Source organism: Macaca fascicularis, chromosome 1, assembly GCF_037993035.2.
Source record: "Macaca fascicularis isolate 582-1 chromosome 1, T2T-MFA8v1.1".
Taxonomy (NCBI): Eukaryota; Metazoa; Chordata; class Mammalia; order Primates; family Cercopithecidae; genus Macaca; species Macaca fascicularis.
This window is the reverse complement of record NC_088375.1, coordinates 217,681,363-217,697,531: the sequence shown is the minus strand read 5'-3', so window position 1 is coordinate 217,697,531 and position 16,169 is coordinate 217,681,363. Positions and strand designations below refer to the sequence as shown.

Below are 16,169 nucleotides of genomic sequence, written 5' to 3'. Positions count from 1 at the left end.
GTCTCTTTTCCAGGCAAACAGAAGAAAATGCTGCGTGGGGACAGCTGGTGACAGCGGTCCCCAGTGCCCAGCCCCCACGCGGTACTCACCCCAGCTCCACAGCTTCCCTTCCGTGGTGATGAGGAGGCTGTGTGCAGCACAGGAGCCCGAGACCACTGTCCGTACCCGGACCCCCGCCAGGCACCCATACCTATGGGGCCCCCACAAATTCTGACCGAGATTGCGGTAAGCAGCTGCAGAGAGAATGAGAATGCAGATCAGACACCTGGGGGTGGGTGGGGTGACCTCCAAAATGTCACTAGCCACCAAGAAGCCACTTCCCGAGGTTACCAGACACAGGTGTTCCTTGGGTGCCGCCCTGACGTGGCTGTTGGGAGGCTGCACAAGGATCGGGTTTGCACTTCTAATCTCTGTGATGCCTCTGAAGGCCCAAAAAACAGAATGCCCAGGAGCTGGCACAGGCCTGGCGTCACCTGCCACCTTTACACCCATTCGGCCCCAGCCCCTTCTATGGGTCCCACCTCTCACAGGCCTCAGCCCCACGTACTCTGCCATTGAGCACGCCCACCCGCAAGTGCCTGGGACCTGGTGCGAGGCCTGTCCAGGAGGCAGGAGTGCTGGCTTTCCACAGCCGTCAGCTGAGGAAGAAGCTGACCCAGGAAACCCCGCTCGCCCCGACAGTCACCTGCCCCTCTTCCTCACTCCCTGCTGCCGCCCCACCTCTCCTTTCCCAGGCTCTCCTGCCCTCCATCTCCGGCCTCCGCCCTGGGCCAGAAGGCTCTTTCTGAGGAGTGACCCAAGTGTCCTGTCTTCCAGTGTTTCCAGCAGGTCCATCAGGCCCCTCGCGGAGGGGCACTGCTCACACAGCATCCCTCCCACCTCCCCCTCCTTTCTCACCTGTCCAGAGTGGCAGCCACTTCATGACTCCCCACCTCCACCCATATATTCACTTCCCCTAGAATGTCCTTCCCACCTCCGACTTATTCCTCAAAGCTCAAGTCAAGCACCAGTTCCCTTCCTTGGGGGAGCCCTCCAGGGCAATGTCCACTGAGAAATCTCCTTCCCTCAGGGCTCCCCTGCCCCAGCCCTGCTCAGCCCTGCTCAGCCCACCACAGCTCTCTTCCTGAGCTCCCCGGCCCTCCCACTCCATGAGAAGCCACCCAGGGCCAAAGCTGTAGGCTCCCTCCAGCCTAGACCCTCACAAATGCCTGGCACGCAGTGAGCGCTCAATGGGAGAGAAAAGAAACAGCGCCTTCCTCACAAACCCCACTTCACACCCTATTAGTGGATGGGACAGGGCCAATGTTTCACTTAATTTTTTTTTTTTTTTTTTTGAGACGGAGTCTCGCTCTGTCGCCCAGGCTGGAGTGCAGTGGCGCGATCTCGGTTCACTGCAAGCTCCGCCTCCCGGGTTCACGTCATTCTCCTGCCTCAGCCTCCCGAGTAGCTGGGACTACAGGCGCCCACAACCGCGCCCGGCTAATTTTTTGTATTTTTAGTAGAGACGGGGTTTCACCGTGGTCTCGATCTCCTGACCTTGTGATCCGCCTGCCTCGGCCTCCCAAAGTGCTGGGATTACAGGCGTGAGCCACCGCGCCCGGCCCTTCACTTAATTTTTTTAAGTAATTTTTTATTTTTTTTGAGACGGAGTCTCACTCTGTTGCCCAGGCTGGAGTGCAGTGGCGTGATCTCAGTTCACTGCAACCTCCGCCTCCCAGGTTCAATCGATTCTCCTGCCTCAGCCTCCCGAGTAACTGGGATTACAGGCGTGTGCCATCACACCCAGCTAATTTTTGTACATTTAGTAGAGAGGGCTTCACCATGTTGGCCAGACTGGTCTTTAACTCCTGACCTCAAGTGATCCACTCGACTCAGTCTTCCAAAGTGCTGGGATTACAGGCATGAGCCACCATGCCCAGCAATCTTAATTTTTGAAATTGAGATGCTCAAGAATATTTCCAGGACTGCGGTGATTATCCTGAAATGCTAGCCACTGCCGAATCCAGTGTGTAAGACTGATCCAATGTAGGAACTGATCAAAAGGCTACAATGTCTCTATCAAGCGCCTGGCTCCCTGGAAAGTATCTGTGAAGTTCGTTTGTGCCCCACCCTCCGCTCCCAGCAGAGGGCGCCACATGCTCCCTCATTCAGGTGCAGGGGCAAGTGGGCAAGACTCCTGGTCGCAGGGGGCAGGGGCCAGCCTATCCCACCTGGCACCTGAGGCAGCACACCTGCAGACACCTCCCCTGAAAGGAGGAAAAAGAACATCAACAATTTCCTGGGGAAAGAGCAAACCAAAAATAAAAGCCTCATGGTCTATATTAAAACTTAAGAAAAAGCCGGGCGCGGTGGCTCACGCCTGTAATCCCAGCACTTTGGGAGGCCGAGACGGGTGGATCACGAGGTCAGGAGATCGAGACCATCCTGGCTAACACAGTGAAACCCCGTCTCTACTAAAAAGTACAAAAAACTAGCCGGGCGAGGTGGCGAACGCCTGTAGTCCCAGCTACTTGGGAGGCTGAGGCAGGAGAATGGCGTAAACCCGGGAAGCAGAGTTTGCAGTGAGCCGAGATCCGGCCACTGCATTCCAGCCTGGGCGACAGAGCGAGACTCCGTCTCAAAAAAAAAAAAAAAAAAAAAACTTAAGAAAAACCCAAGGAGGTGGCACCTAAATTAAGATTCAGGAACTGTATTAATACAAAACTTAGAAGGGAAAAAGAGAAACCTAAGGTCTCTTTGTCATGAAGACAAAATGACAGCATGACTGACGAGTATCATCACGACCCTGTGCCACGGCACAGGAGGCCAGGGGATGCCAGGCAAGGGTGTGGTGCCACACTTGACCTAGATTAGCCAAGGGGAGTCTCAGGTGGTCAGATGCTCCTGGACTTACCAAAGCATCTTTCCCTGCAGTGCCCAGGATGCCATCAGCTCCTGAGGAGCAGGCTTGGGTTTCTTCTGGCCTCCCAAGGAAGGGCTGGAGGGACTGGAGGGATCAGGCGGGGGAGCAAGTCAAATTAAATGCCCTGCAGCAGTCCCAGGCCCTGCGGTCAGACTGAGAAGTCAATTCCCATGGCCTCCGGATCCCTGGGGTCTGGTCCTAATCACAGAGCTATGTGTGGATTGCTGGGGTATCTTGCAAAAAACAAGACATCCAGGGTGCTGGTTTTCACCAGATCTACAGCAACATACATGTACAGGAGGCAACAGAGTTAACTAGAGGGTGGGACTCCCACCCTGGCCCTGCCACTCGCTTCCTTTGGTATTTACTGCCCTTCTCTGGGCTTCTGTATCTTCAGTGTCAAGTGGCTGCTCAGTTGAAGAACAGCTTTGAAAAATGATGCAATACGGGCACAGGACTGGCAGCAAGGCACCATCAGCACCTGGGCTTACGTCACTGCAGACCAGGAGGCGCTTCTCTGGGACACCAGCCACTGTGTGGACGTGGCCCCCTCCTGGCTTGAGCCTGAAGGCTGGGCATTTTCCAAACAAGACGTTGCTGCTACCTGCAACTTAAATCCATTTCTAACTCAGCTAGCCCCCAGGTGCTGCTGATTCATAAGCTGTTTTCATGGAACAAGGTGATTTCCAACGCCCCTGTTTCAAGGTGCCAAGACGTACCAGCATGCAAATATTTGTTCATGGGGCAAAGCAATGCTGGAAAGCACTTTGGGAGTCTTTCCAGATGAAATCAAGAAGCCATAAAAGTTGGCTACGTGCCAGATGGGCCATTTCCCTTAAGGTAAGACACCAGTTTTCCAAAGGTAACGGGACAAAACATTTCTTCTTAAGGACCTCTCTGCTTTCCCCCGCTCCAGACTGTTCCGTCAAACCAGTTCCTACAACAATTTGGCAGCTTGCAAAGAAACATGGACTCTTCTGCAATGTCTGACATTTTGACATCTGACATTTGACAAATGTCTAGGACATTCTGACACCATCTCACAGAGCCAGTCTCTTCATTCTAATGAAAACAAGTGACGTGAGAGGGAAGATGGAAAAGGTGGCAGTGTTCATATTTCAGGATACTACTTATATTTTCCTGATTAATCTTAACGGAATTAGTGAGTCACTGCAAAACTGTGCCTTTAAAAGACTAAGATCAGGGTTCAAATCCAGCTCTACCACTGCAGTGGCTGTGTGGTCTCAGGCAAGTCATTTGGCCTCTCTGAACATGCATGTGTAAATGAAGGGAATACCTACCAGGCAGGTGGTCAACAGAACCTAGCACTTAAGAGGCATTCAATGGGTTTAAAGACACCATTCTCATACCTTGCTGTTTAGGCACTTCTTTTCGACCAATCAAGTCCCAGTTGGTTGCCCCAAAAATCAAAAGCTGCCCTTTGCACTTTGACCCTTCAAGTTTCTGCAGAGACAGAGAAAGGAAAAAAGAATTAGCATGTAAGTCTGCACCTAGCTTCCCAAGGCCGTCCAACGACAGCACGAAACGAAAGAAAATCACTCACTTGTTAGCCCTTATGTCACCTGTGACCTCCACACCAACAGAGTCTCCCCGCACTCCCCTCCCTCATCGGCAAGTGGCAATGCGGGCAACCCCAAACCTGCCCCCAGCCGCTCACTTGCTAAGCCCAGGCTCATTTTTATCCTTTGACTTCCCTTTAAAATAGCTTTTGCAAAACACCAAAAGAAATAACCCAAATACATGCCTCCTTCGCAAACTGATGTACAGAGGTATTTGCAGGAAGCCTGCCGGCCACTCAGGGGCATTACATCAGGCTCGTCCTAGGGCCAAGTCTCCATTTCACATGGTAAGCACAGTCCGGGACCTCAAACCTTAGGAGCCCCACATCACTTCTGCTGCCCACTCTGCCGAGAACCTTTCCATGGGGACTCAGGAAGAAAGTAGAGAACAAGGTTCGGTTTCTCCACTGAAGGGAGACCAGGCAGAACACAGCTTTGGTGAGTATGCGGGGGTCTGATGCAGGCAGCCTTTGATGGCACCCTCAGCCGCTCTCCATGAGCCCAGGGGCCAATGGTGAGTGAAACAGGACCTCCCAGAGGCTGGGCTTCTCGAGGAACAAGCTGTCACAGCAGCCAGCATACTCCAATGTTCATCCTTAGTCTCTCAACACAGAAAGTCATCAGGGCCACCAACTCTCATACTGTCAACGAAAATCTACGCCATTTAAAAAGGCCATTGTTCAATTCTGAGTGGCACTCATAATATTCTCAGCACTTTGCTTCCTTAAATGTCAAAATATACTTTTTCAAGTAGGCTGTTAGTGGAAAACTCAATTCTGAACTCCCCACTCAGTCCACACTGGCAAGGGCAGCATTCATTACTATCACTTTCTGCTCTTACACATTATCTTTCCTGGATGTGAAAAGGAAAGGGATTTCCTTCCGTTTACAGAATTGTTCTTGGAAGGCTTCAGGAAAAAAGGCTGGCCAGTCGCAATGGATCACGCCTGTAATCCCAGCACTTTGGAAGGCCGAGGCGGGCAGATTGCTTGAGCTTACAGACCAGCCTGGGCAACAAGGCGAAACTTTGTCTCTAAAGAAAATACAAAAATGAGCCTGTGGTCCCGGTTACTTGGGAGGCTCAGGTGGGAGGACTGCTTGAGCTGAGGAGCTGGAGACTGCAGTGAGCCAGAATCACATCACCGCTCTCCAGCTTGGGTGACAAAGCCAGGCTCTGTCTCAAAAAAAGAAAAAAGGGCCAGGCACAGTGGCTCACCAGCACTTTGGGAGGTCGAGCCAGGCGAATCACAAGGTCAGGAGTTCAAGATCAGCCTGGCCAATACGGTGAAACCCCGTCTCTACTAAAAACACAAAAAAATTAGCCAGGCATGGTGGCATGCGCCTGTAGTCCCAGCTACAGGAGGCTGAGGTAGAAGAATCACTTGAACCCGGGAGGTGGAGGCTGCAGTGAGCCGAGCTCATTCCACTGCACTCCCAGTGTTGCTGCCCAGGCTGGAGTGCAATGGCGTGATCTTGGCTCGCTGCAACCTCTGCCTCCCAGGTTCAAGCGATTCTCCTACCTCAGCCTCCCAAGTAGCTGGGATTACAGACACCCAGCTAATTTTTTGTATTTTTAGTAGAGACAGGGTTTCACCATGTTGGCCAGGCTGGTCTCCAACTCCTGACCGCAGGTGATCCACCCACCTTGGCCTCCCAAAGTGCCGATAAAACGTCAATAAAATAACGCCGATAAAAGTACCCAACCACGCCAATAAAAATGTATCTGTGGGCCAGGCATGGTGGCTCACACCTGTCATCCCAGCACTTTGGGAGGCCGAAGCAGGCAGATCACCTGAGGTCAGGAGTTCAAGTCCAACCGTGGTGACAAAGCCAGTCCTGTCTCAAAAAAAAAAGAGAGAGAAAGAAAAAGGCCCAATCATTCTAACCTCTACAGTGTGATCACCCCACCAGTATGCTTTGGCAGTACGGCTCGTGCATTTCTAAGATTACACATCTTCGCCAGGTGCGGTGGCTCATGCCTGTAATCTCAGCACTTTGGGAGGCCGAGGCAGGCAGATCACGAGGTCAGGAGATCGAGACCATCCTGGTTAACACGGTGAAACCCTGTCTCTACTAAAATTACAAAAAATTAGCTGGGCGTGGTGGCGGGCGCCTATAGCCCCAGCTATTCGGGAGGCTGAGGCAGGAGAATGGCCTGAACCCCAGAGGCGGAGCTTGCAGTCAGCTGAGATCACGCCACTGCCCTCCAGCCTGGGCGACAGAGCGAGATTCCATCTCAAAAAAAAAAAAAAAGATTACATATCTTCACGCAGATGAATTCCATTTCATAGGAACCTTTACATAACCCAAACCTGATTAGGGCGTCCAACAAAATATAGGTTCCTTCATGCTTGCCCACCCCACCACATTATGTAACAGGAGAAAGATGGTCAGTCTACAGGAATGCATCCTGCAGTCGTCACGAAAAGGGAAAGTGAGGCCAGCCGCGGTGGCTCACGTCCGTCATCCCAGCACTTTGGGAGGCCAAGGTAGTTGGATCACCTGCGGTCAGGAGTTCGAGACCAGCCTGGCCAACATGGTGAAACCCTGTCTCTACTAAAAATACAAAAAATTAGCTGGCTGTCTGTAATCCCAGCTACTTTGGAGGCTGAGGCAAGAGAATCGCTTGAACCCAGGAGGCAGAGGTTGCAGCGAGCCAAGATCACGCCATTGCACTCCTGGGCAACAAGAACGAAACTCCGTCTCAAAAAAAGAAAAACAGGCAGTGGGGAGGGAAGTGAAACAACACGGAAAGGGAGAACAACTTTGCCACATTTAAATTATTTAGAAAATGACCTTAATCAGAGGGTGGCCCAGCCCCTGCAGCACCCACAACTCAGGTTACTTGAATTGGAGCCTAGTTTCCCGATTATCTCGCCTTCTTTGTTTAACTGGCAGGCCCGGCTGGAATATGCTACAGGTCTACAGTCAATGGGTTCTGTCAAAGTCCCTGTGGAAGGAGGGGCCTGAGTCCTCTGCCCAAGCCTACCAAGTTGGCATGGAGGGGGCAGTGGAGACCCAGGAATGGCGCTAAGGCACTGGAGACCAAGCTCCCAGGCCAGAGAGCAGCCTGGAAAAGAGCCCTGGAATGCCGGCAACCGTGGACCAGGCAGGCGGAGGTTCATGTGCACCTGTGCTCAGCACGCACCATTGAAGTCAAACCACCCAACACTGAGATACAATCACTGCAGCAAAACTTCACAGCGCTGAGGCCACACCAGAACCCTCAGCTCCATCAGGCCAGAGGGCATGGTTCAGGGCAAGTTCAGACAGCCAGCGCTTAATCGCAGTGGCCTTGGCCTTCAGGAGGGAGTTTCCTGGGTGACCTGGACATTTGCTCAAGGGCTCATGAAGACAGACCCATCAGGCTAGCTAAGCATTTATACGCAAACCCAACCGCGTCAATAAAAATATATTTGTAGGCCGGGCGCGGTGGCTCAAGCCTGTAATCCCAGCACTTTGGGAGGCCGAGACGGGCGGATCACGAGGTCAGGAGATCGAGAGACGATCCCGGCTAACACGGTGAAACCCCGTCTCTACTAAAAAATACAAAAAAAATAGTCGGGCGAGGTGGCGGGCGCCTGTAGTCCCAGCTACTCGGGAGGCTGAGGCAGGAGAATGGCGTAAACCCGGGAGGCGGAGCTTGCAGTGAGCTGAGATCCGGCCACTGCACTCCAGCCTGGGTGACAGAGCAAGACTCCGTCTCAAAAAAAAAAATATATATATATATATATATATATTTGTGGGCCGGGCGTGGTGGGTCTAGCCTGTAGTCCCAGCTACTCGGGAGGCTAAGGCTGAGGCAAGAGAATGGCGTGAACTCAGGGGGCGGGGCTTGCAGTGACACTACATTGCGCTACTGCACTCCAGCCTGGGCGACAGAGCGAGACTCCGTCTCAAATAACAAAAATATATACACACACACACACACACACGTGTGTGAAAAACCCTGGTAAACTGAGTCTACTCCAGTGACAGTGGCCAGATTCCTATGAAGGACATTAACCGTTAGTCAAGTTTTTACGTGATGGACCCTATTTCCTCACACATTAGATGGAGGTTACTGTATTTCGTTATTATTTACACAACTGTTTGCCCTAAGCTGCTTTCTTTTATTCTCTGTAACTTCTTTCCTCTGTCTTACGTGGAATTAACATTTAAATTGAGTAACAGAGAACTCCCAGCACCCCTTCTCACTTAAGGGGTGCTCCTCTTTGTCAGAGACTGGAAACCACCAATCGTGGGAGAGACTCCCGTACTCGGGGGCTCCCTGGGCCGGGGGCCGGGGGTGGTGCCAGTGGGTGTGTGGGTGTCTGAAGTTCAATGTTCCCTCCCAGGCTGAATTCAGCCTTCCCCGACGGGTCTACAGATGTTTTTTGGTTGAACTCAGTGTCTGCTACACTGCTTGTGTATGAAGGTCACACAGCAGACAGCCTGGCAAATAGTGTCCCCAACAAGACGAGTGATTTTCATGTCATTTCACCTGGCTGCCTCTAGCAACCTGGTCACATAACCTGGGCAGACACATGGCCACGGACAGAAAAGGCACTGAGCTTCTTCAATCAACAAAATGGGATTTCTAGTCTAAAGCAATTTTTGAATTATGATCCAAATGCAAGGTGCATGAGTCAACCTTTTAACACAGGTCCATTTAGAAGACCGCTGCTCCCGGGGACGTAAGACCCCTGGGAACCATGCCGGCATCGACCAATTACCTAAGGGCCATCAATTGAAACAGACTTCCAGCTCGGCTTTCAGTTTTATTTATTTGGTCCTTTCAGATTCAACACATCTGTCTCAGGGTCCACAAAACCTTGGCAACTCAAGACTGAAAAAACTACAAAGATCTGGGCAGTTTGCGACACTCACCTGTTTTCTAGGATTTGGCCAAGGCTGCTGCCTTTACTTGCTTTAGGAGATTATGAAGTTTACAAAGAATTAGGACTGAATCTACCCTAGTGTGACACTGCGCCATAAATATTTGGAGTTCCTGGCATTAATTTCTCAAATCCTTGGAATCTCCAAAGCAAAGTCTTTTGTATGCTAATGACTGACACTGGCAGCCCCCAGGCAGTGGGAGCCTAGGGACTTTCAGCCCCACCTTCCAACCTCAGGAAGGGAGGGGATTGAAGGTTAAAGTGATGATCAATGGCTTAATCTACCATGCCTACATAATGAAGCCTCCATTAAAACCTGCAAGGACCAGGTCACAGAGCTTGTGGAGAGCTGAACATGTACCAGGTAGGTGGTCTGCAGAGGGCACGGAAGCACAGTGCCTCTTCCCCCACATCTAGCCTTACAGGTCTCTTTATTCATAGCCTTTGTAACATTCTTTATAATAAACTGGTGTTTCCCTGAGTTCTGTGAGCCATTTCAATAAATTAATCGACCCCAAAGAGGGGGTAATGGGAACCCCAACTAGAGGCTAGTTGGTCAGAAGCTACCAGGGCCTGGACTTGCCACTGCTGTCTGGGGTGAAGGGACAGTCTTGGGGACTGAGCCCTCAAGCTGAGGAAATTTACCTCCAGGTGGATAGTGTCACAGATAAGCTGGAGGACACCCTGCCGGTGTGTGCTACAGAACTGATTACTTGCTTGATAGTAGGGGGAGACCTCCCTTTACGTCTGGTCATGTAAGTCTTGCGTTGGGAGGCCGGGCGCGGTGGCTCACGCCTGTAATCCCAGCACTTTGGGAGGCCGAGGCAGGCGAATCACGAGGTCAGGAGTTCAAGATCAGCCTGGTCAACATGGTGAAATCCCGTCTCTACTAAAAATATAAAAATCACCCAAGCGCAGTGGCAGGTGCCTGTCATCCCAGCTACTCGGGAGGCTGAGGCAGGAGAATTGCTTGAACCCAGGAGGTGGAGGCTGCAGTGAGCTGAGATTGCACCACTGTACTCCAGCCTGGGAGACAGAGCAAGACTCTGTCTGGGGGTGGCGGGGGTGGGAAGAAGTCTTGTGTTGGTTGTTGCGTGGTGAGAGAGCAGAAGAAAAAACAAAAATGTGAGTTTCTTCTTAACACTTAGGCAATGACAATGCGTCTGCCATAAGAATGTTCTATAAAATGCACCTATTTTACTCAAGGCAACTCTGCCCCTCAACAATGTAAGTATTTGGCTCATCTTCTACAAGCAGCTTTGGGGTCACCTGCAGCTTTGGAGTCACTGAAGGCAATATGGTTTTGGATGTTTCCTGGGCGGCTGCTTTCACACAGACCTCCTCCTAGCAACCCTGTGCAGGGGGGAAGGCGTGCAAAATACTCAGTAAAAAAGGTTCTTTCTGCATCAAGGACTGCTGTCTGCCTGTGGTAGCAGAGTCCCTAGGACTGCTCAACAGAGAGACAGAGACCAGAAACCTGGGGCCAGGGAGACTGGACAGGAGGCCAACCCAGGACAAGGGGCAGAGGACCACCCTAGGCCTATGGAAAGGCAATGGGGCTGCACGGACCCAGCCCTGACCATGAACCAGACTCAGTAGATGCTAACAAAACTTAAACGTGGGGCACTTTGGGAGGCCGAGGTGGGTGGACCACCTGAGGTCGGGAGTTCGAGACCAGCCTGGCCAACATGGTGAAACCCCGTCTCTACTAAAAATACAAAAAATTAGCCAGGTGTGGTGGTGGGCGTCTGTAATCCCAGCTACTCGGGAGGCTGAGACAGGAGAACTGCTTGAACCCAGGAGATGGAGACTGCAGTGAGCTCATGACATTGCACTCCAACCTGGGCAACAAGAGCTAAATTCCAGCTCAAAAAAACAAAAGCAAAACTTAAATGCAAGATGTGTACTTTCCATGAGGCATAAAGGGGCATCATTTGTCGAACCCTCAGCCTCCCAGGTGCTCTGATTCTAGAACAGCACCGACAGCCCAAAGGATGGGCATCATGGGCCCTCTTGGTTTTTAAGTGGATGGAGAAGGGAAGATGTAGCTTTTAGAGTCCTGCTTATACACATATGTGAAATAATAACGTATTTATGTGTATAAACAGGAACTTGAAAGCTGCAATGGACTGCTGTTTACTCACATTAAGACTTACAAACGTGTAGCCCAACAAAGGGCTCACGCCTGTCATCCCAGCACTTTGGGAGGAGGCTGAGGCAGGCAGATCACTTGAGGCCAGGAGTTCGAAACAGCCTGGCCAACATGGTAAAACCCAGTCTCTACAAAAAGTACAAAAATTATTCGGGTGTGGTGGTGCACACCTGTAATCCCAGCTACTCGAGAGGCTGATCAGCACACAAAAACCACTTGAACCTGAGAGGCGGAGGTTGCAGTGAGCTGAGATTGTGTCACTGCATTCCAGCCTGGGCCACAGAGGGAGACTCTGCCTCAAAAAAAAAAAAAAAAAAAAAAGACGAGCAAATGTGCCATTTCCATTGACAAACCAGCTTCAAGCAGCACAGCTGGAGGCAGAGGTGGGCCAGGGAGAGCCAGTGTCATTCACACACTCCCTGTCACTACCTTCTTGGGTCAACCTGAGCATGGGGGGGATCTTTTACTCTGATGGCAAAACTCAGCGCTCCAACAGCCTGGAGCTGTACAGCTGACAACTGGAGTCTTGGATGTCCAAACACAATCTTGCTTTTGGAAACTCACTCAAAATAGGATACAGGAGAGGCGGAAGCTCACCTGGCCTTTCTTTTTAGTTTTGTCCTAACATACTGTGTTGGGAGGGCAAATGTCTGCAGTCTGGCACAGCAGATTAGATATCAAAGGAAAACAGTTCCTGTGTTCCAATTTCTCAATACTTTAGCCATTGTCTAAGTCTAGCCTGATCCAAGACCCTGGGCAGGAGCTTTTGACAGCTTTTGACGGGCTCTCCTCCACTGCCTAACATGTTAACCCTTTCACCCAGAGGGCAGTTTTACAAACCATATTCCCATGTGCAATTTGCAGGGACATCAGGGGTTACAGCATTTGGAGATCCAGTTCCATCCATGACTCTGGACAAAGCCTTCAAATTCTGTGCCCCAGTTTCCCTATCTATAGGGCAGACGTATAAAATGTGTTATTAGACACTGCCTGCGCTTCTCTGGAGGAAAGCACTCTGCTGTTAACCCTTAAACACCCTTAGGAGATGGGCCCTCATGGAAGGAAAAAAACCTCACCGGGTGTCAGGCTCTAAACCCCAGGTGGACGTTCTTACTCTCTGGGGGTTATCTGAGAATCTGGTGAAAACTTAGACCCTCTTCTGAAAAACATGTCCCACACCACACCAAACTTGCAGAAAGTTCTGGTAGCGGGGGGGATGATGTGGCGGCAGATGCCAGGTTCAGATCTCCGGCCCTGCAGGCTTTTTCGGGAACGTTGAGTCAGCCACGACCTTAATTAAAATTTGAGAAAACAGAAGCCCGCCCAAGACCCTTGGAGATGCTTCTTCACTGGGGGGCTACAACACAGCCCACCCCCAGCATCCTGCAGCTTCGGACCACCGGCGGCAAACAAAAGCCTCAGCACCGCTCAGCCGGGGGTCTTCCCCGACCTCGGGGGAGGGCTCTGCGGAGCATGCGCCCTTGCACCCCGCCCCGGCGCCCGCCGCCCCCGCCTTCCCGGCGCGCGAGCCGGCGCAGGGCCGCACGGGGCATGCGCGGCGGCCGTCAGGCCCCGCCTCCCCCGGGCGCCGGAGCCGAGGCGGCGGGAACCTCAAAGCCCCGGTGCAAACGGCCGCTCCCCGCAGAGCGCCGGCCGCCCCCTCCCCGCGGCGCCCGGGCCCACCGCCGGCCACGGACGTGTGGCGCTGGCTGGCCGCCCCCTCTTCCAGGCCGGGCGAACTTACCGAGGTCCCCTTTCCCGGGGCGGGGGGGAGGGGCGCAGAGGGAGCCGTGGGGGCGGGGCCATGACCCCCTCGCGCGGGCTTCGGCCGCCCCTCCCCCGCCGCGGGCCCGGGCGCGCGCCCCAACCGCCAACCGCCCGCGCGGTGCCCGGGGTCGGGTAGGCCGCGGGCCGCGCGCCCCGGCCCGAGCCCTTTTGTTGCGCGGAGGCGGAGGCAATGATTCAGCCCGCGGCCTGTGCCGGCCCGGCCGCCGGGAGGGAGCGTGACGCGAGGAGGCCCCCGCCAGAACGCGCGCCGTGCCGCGTCGCTGCCCCCGCCGGTCCTGGCCCTGCGTCCACCCGCCCGCCCTGCCCCTCACTCACGACGCGCTCCTTGGTGTGCTCGGGCTCGGTGATGACCACGGCCGCACCGCCCGCCTTGCCTGCCGCCGCCGGCCGCGCCGCGCGCTTGCCCCCGCCGGGGGTCCCGTCGAGCTCCAGGCCGTCTTCGTCGCCGCTGCTACCGCCGCCGCTGCTGCTACTGCAGCGCTCGGGCCGCTCGCGCTTCCTGCCCGCCGGGCCGCCGCGTTTCCTGGGCCCGGCGCGGGCAGTGCCGTTGCCCGAGCTCGGCTCCTCCCAGGCCGCCGCCGCCGCCGCCTTCTTCCTGGGCATGGTCGCGGCTGGAGGGAGACACGGGGCAGCGGCGCACAATGGACGGGTTATAAACTGCGCGGGGGGAGGGGAGCGGAGACGAGCCACCCGGCCTCCACTTCCTCCCCTGCCCTCCCCAAAGTGGCGGCCGCAGGGTGGGCGGAGAGGGGGCGAGTTGGGAGAGGAAATCGCGCCCCTCCCTGGCCCCGGCGCGGCTCCTTCGGGGAATCCCGCAGGGCAGCCGGGAGCCCCAGAGGCAACCCGCTGGAGGGAGAATGGAGACCCCCGGCCTATCCTTAAGTTAGGTTTGCCCACAAAGCATCGCAGTTGCAACCTCGCTCCCCCAAAAGTAAAGGGAAAGTAAAAGCAGCCTCCAGTCCCCTAGATTTTCATTAAAGAAGGCTTCGGGACACTTCCAGGATTCCCCCTTGGCACCTTGGGGGTAAGGGAGTCCCTGTTCCCCGGCCACCCCACCTGCTGCTTTTGTCTCCGCAGCCTCCCCCCCAAACCCACTCATCGCATTTAATGCAACACTCTTCCCCCACCCCGTGTCAGCCCTGGACCCCCGTTCGGCCCCAGCTCAGGGATTCCGACCTCGGGCTCTAGTTGGCCGAATCCCTCAGGCAGACTGCCCCGGGCGACGGGGGAAGAGCCCGAAGAAAGCCGGACCCCAGCCCCAAACACCTGCTCGCACAGACACGAAAAATAAAAACTTTAATGGTGCCCAACTCTCTCCCAGCCCCCTTGCCGGCCGCGCGGTCCGGCCGGTCTCCGGTCCGAATGCAAAGTGCCCAGGGCCGCCACCAGCTCCCCGGCGTCCCTGCGCTCTCCCCTGTCTGCTTTTTTTTTTTTTTTTTTATTGATTTTGAACAATGGGATCTCTGTCTGTCTCCGATTAAACCACGTGGATCCGCCTTCCTTCCTCTTTTTATTGCTTCAATCACCCAGCCCCCCCTCCTCCAGGTTTTTTTTTTTTAACCTTTTCTCTTTAAAAAAAGGAAAAAAAAAAAACTTTCCCAGACCCCACAAACTGATCACTGCCGATTTTCAGACCCTACCTGGTTGGAGTGATGAGAAACCGGAGAGAAAAAAGGAAGAGAAGCAACTAAAAGATGGATCGGAGGGCTTTTTTTTTTTCCGGCCCAGACAAGGGCTCCAGCCCACTCACCAGATACACTTAAAATGTAAATACGAGCTTCCAGAACAAATGCTACAACACAAAACAGAAACACATGTGCGGCCGCGCGGCAAGCTAGCGCGCGGCGGGGCGGGAGGCGCGGGGCCCGGGGGCGCGCGCGCCCCCTGCCGGCCGGCGGACCCGGCGCCGGCGCCCCCGCCCCGCCCGTCCCGGCCCACCCGAGCCTGCGCCCCGCGCCGCGCGCCACGCCGCCCGCCTCGGCTCCGCCGCTCCTGCGCCTTTCGCGGGCCCGCGAGCGCGCCTCGGGCCTTCCACGCAGTGCGGTCTGCGCGTCAGGGACTTCTTTGCGGCTTAGGAGGATGCTGGATTGTTTTTCCTGGGCACGTCTAGACAGGTCACCTGAGGACACTCGCTGGAAGATAGTTACTTCGCTCACGCAGCAGCCAACAAGGGACGTGCCCTAATTGAGTGATTGGAATGAAAGATGAATACAATTTGAATAATTTTTCCTGTGCAGACAGAAGCTGAGTTTTATTTGCCTATGGATGTGTCCTCAGTATGTAGCAAGCTGCTGTGACACGGAAGAATGACATAAAGGTTTGCTGTATTCGTGAATTAATTCATAATTAATTTGAGGGCCGTGGAGGCACTGGAAGCTGGTTTTGAGGGGAAATGTTTCATTTTTGACAAATATTTACTGAGCCCCCGGTACATGCAAGACCCACAGTGCCCGGGGCTGCAGAGCCAGGGAACAAAGTTTGCACCCTAGTGGAACGCACAGCCTAACGGAAAGACAGATCAGTAAACAAGCAATTACAAGAGTGATAAGCTTTACAAAGTGATGCCTGTGTAGCAACATTATGGCGAGGGGATTTATCCTAGTCCAGGGCCAGGGAAGGCGGAAAGTTATGCTGAACAACTTAGAGGATGAATAAGACCCGATGAAAGGGGGCAGGAAAAGTATTCCAGGCCAGGTGGAGTGAACGGGACGCTCCACATTTCGAGATCTTGAGAGACACCTCCTGGGAGGGAAGCTGTCTGGTGGGGCTGGGGTGAGAAGAGCTAAGAGGCTGGGTTATGAGGAGGTAGGCAGGGGTGCGAGGGCCTGCATAGACCCTAGTGAACCGCAGTGAGGCTTGATCTCGTTCGC

At 53.9% G+C, this 16,169-nt stretch overlaps 1 protein-coding gene across 2 annotated transcripts in view; it reads right to left on the bottom strand.

Annotated features, from left to right (window-relative positions):
- Positions 1–15,119, bottom strand: part of RCC2 (regulator of chromosome condensation 2) — a 33,719-nt gene extending 18,600 nt beyond the window's left edge. The window contains exons 1-4 of one of the 2 annotated variants that reach the window (XM_045379554.3): positions 14,940–15,119; positions 13,615–13,910; positions 4,273–4,366; positions 90–233 (exon numbers count right to left, since the gene is read on the bottom strand). In XM_045379554.3, coding sequence (XP_045235489.2) covers positions 90–233; positions 4,273–4,366; positions 13,615–13,902 — 526 coding nt within the window. In that variant the 5' untranslated portion in view covers positions 13,903–13,910; positions 14,940–15,119. Of the gene's footprint in view, positions 1–89; positions 234–4,272; positions 4,367–13,614; positions 13,911–14,475; positions 14,720–14,939 lie in introns of those variants that run through there. The other variant, XM_045379558.3, reaches the window with a different exon arrangement.
- Positions 15,120–16,169: the final 1,050 nt, after the last annotated feature.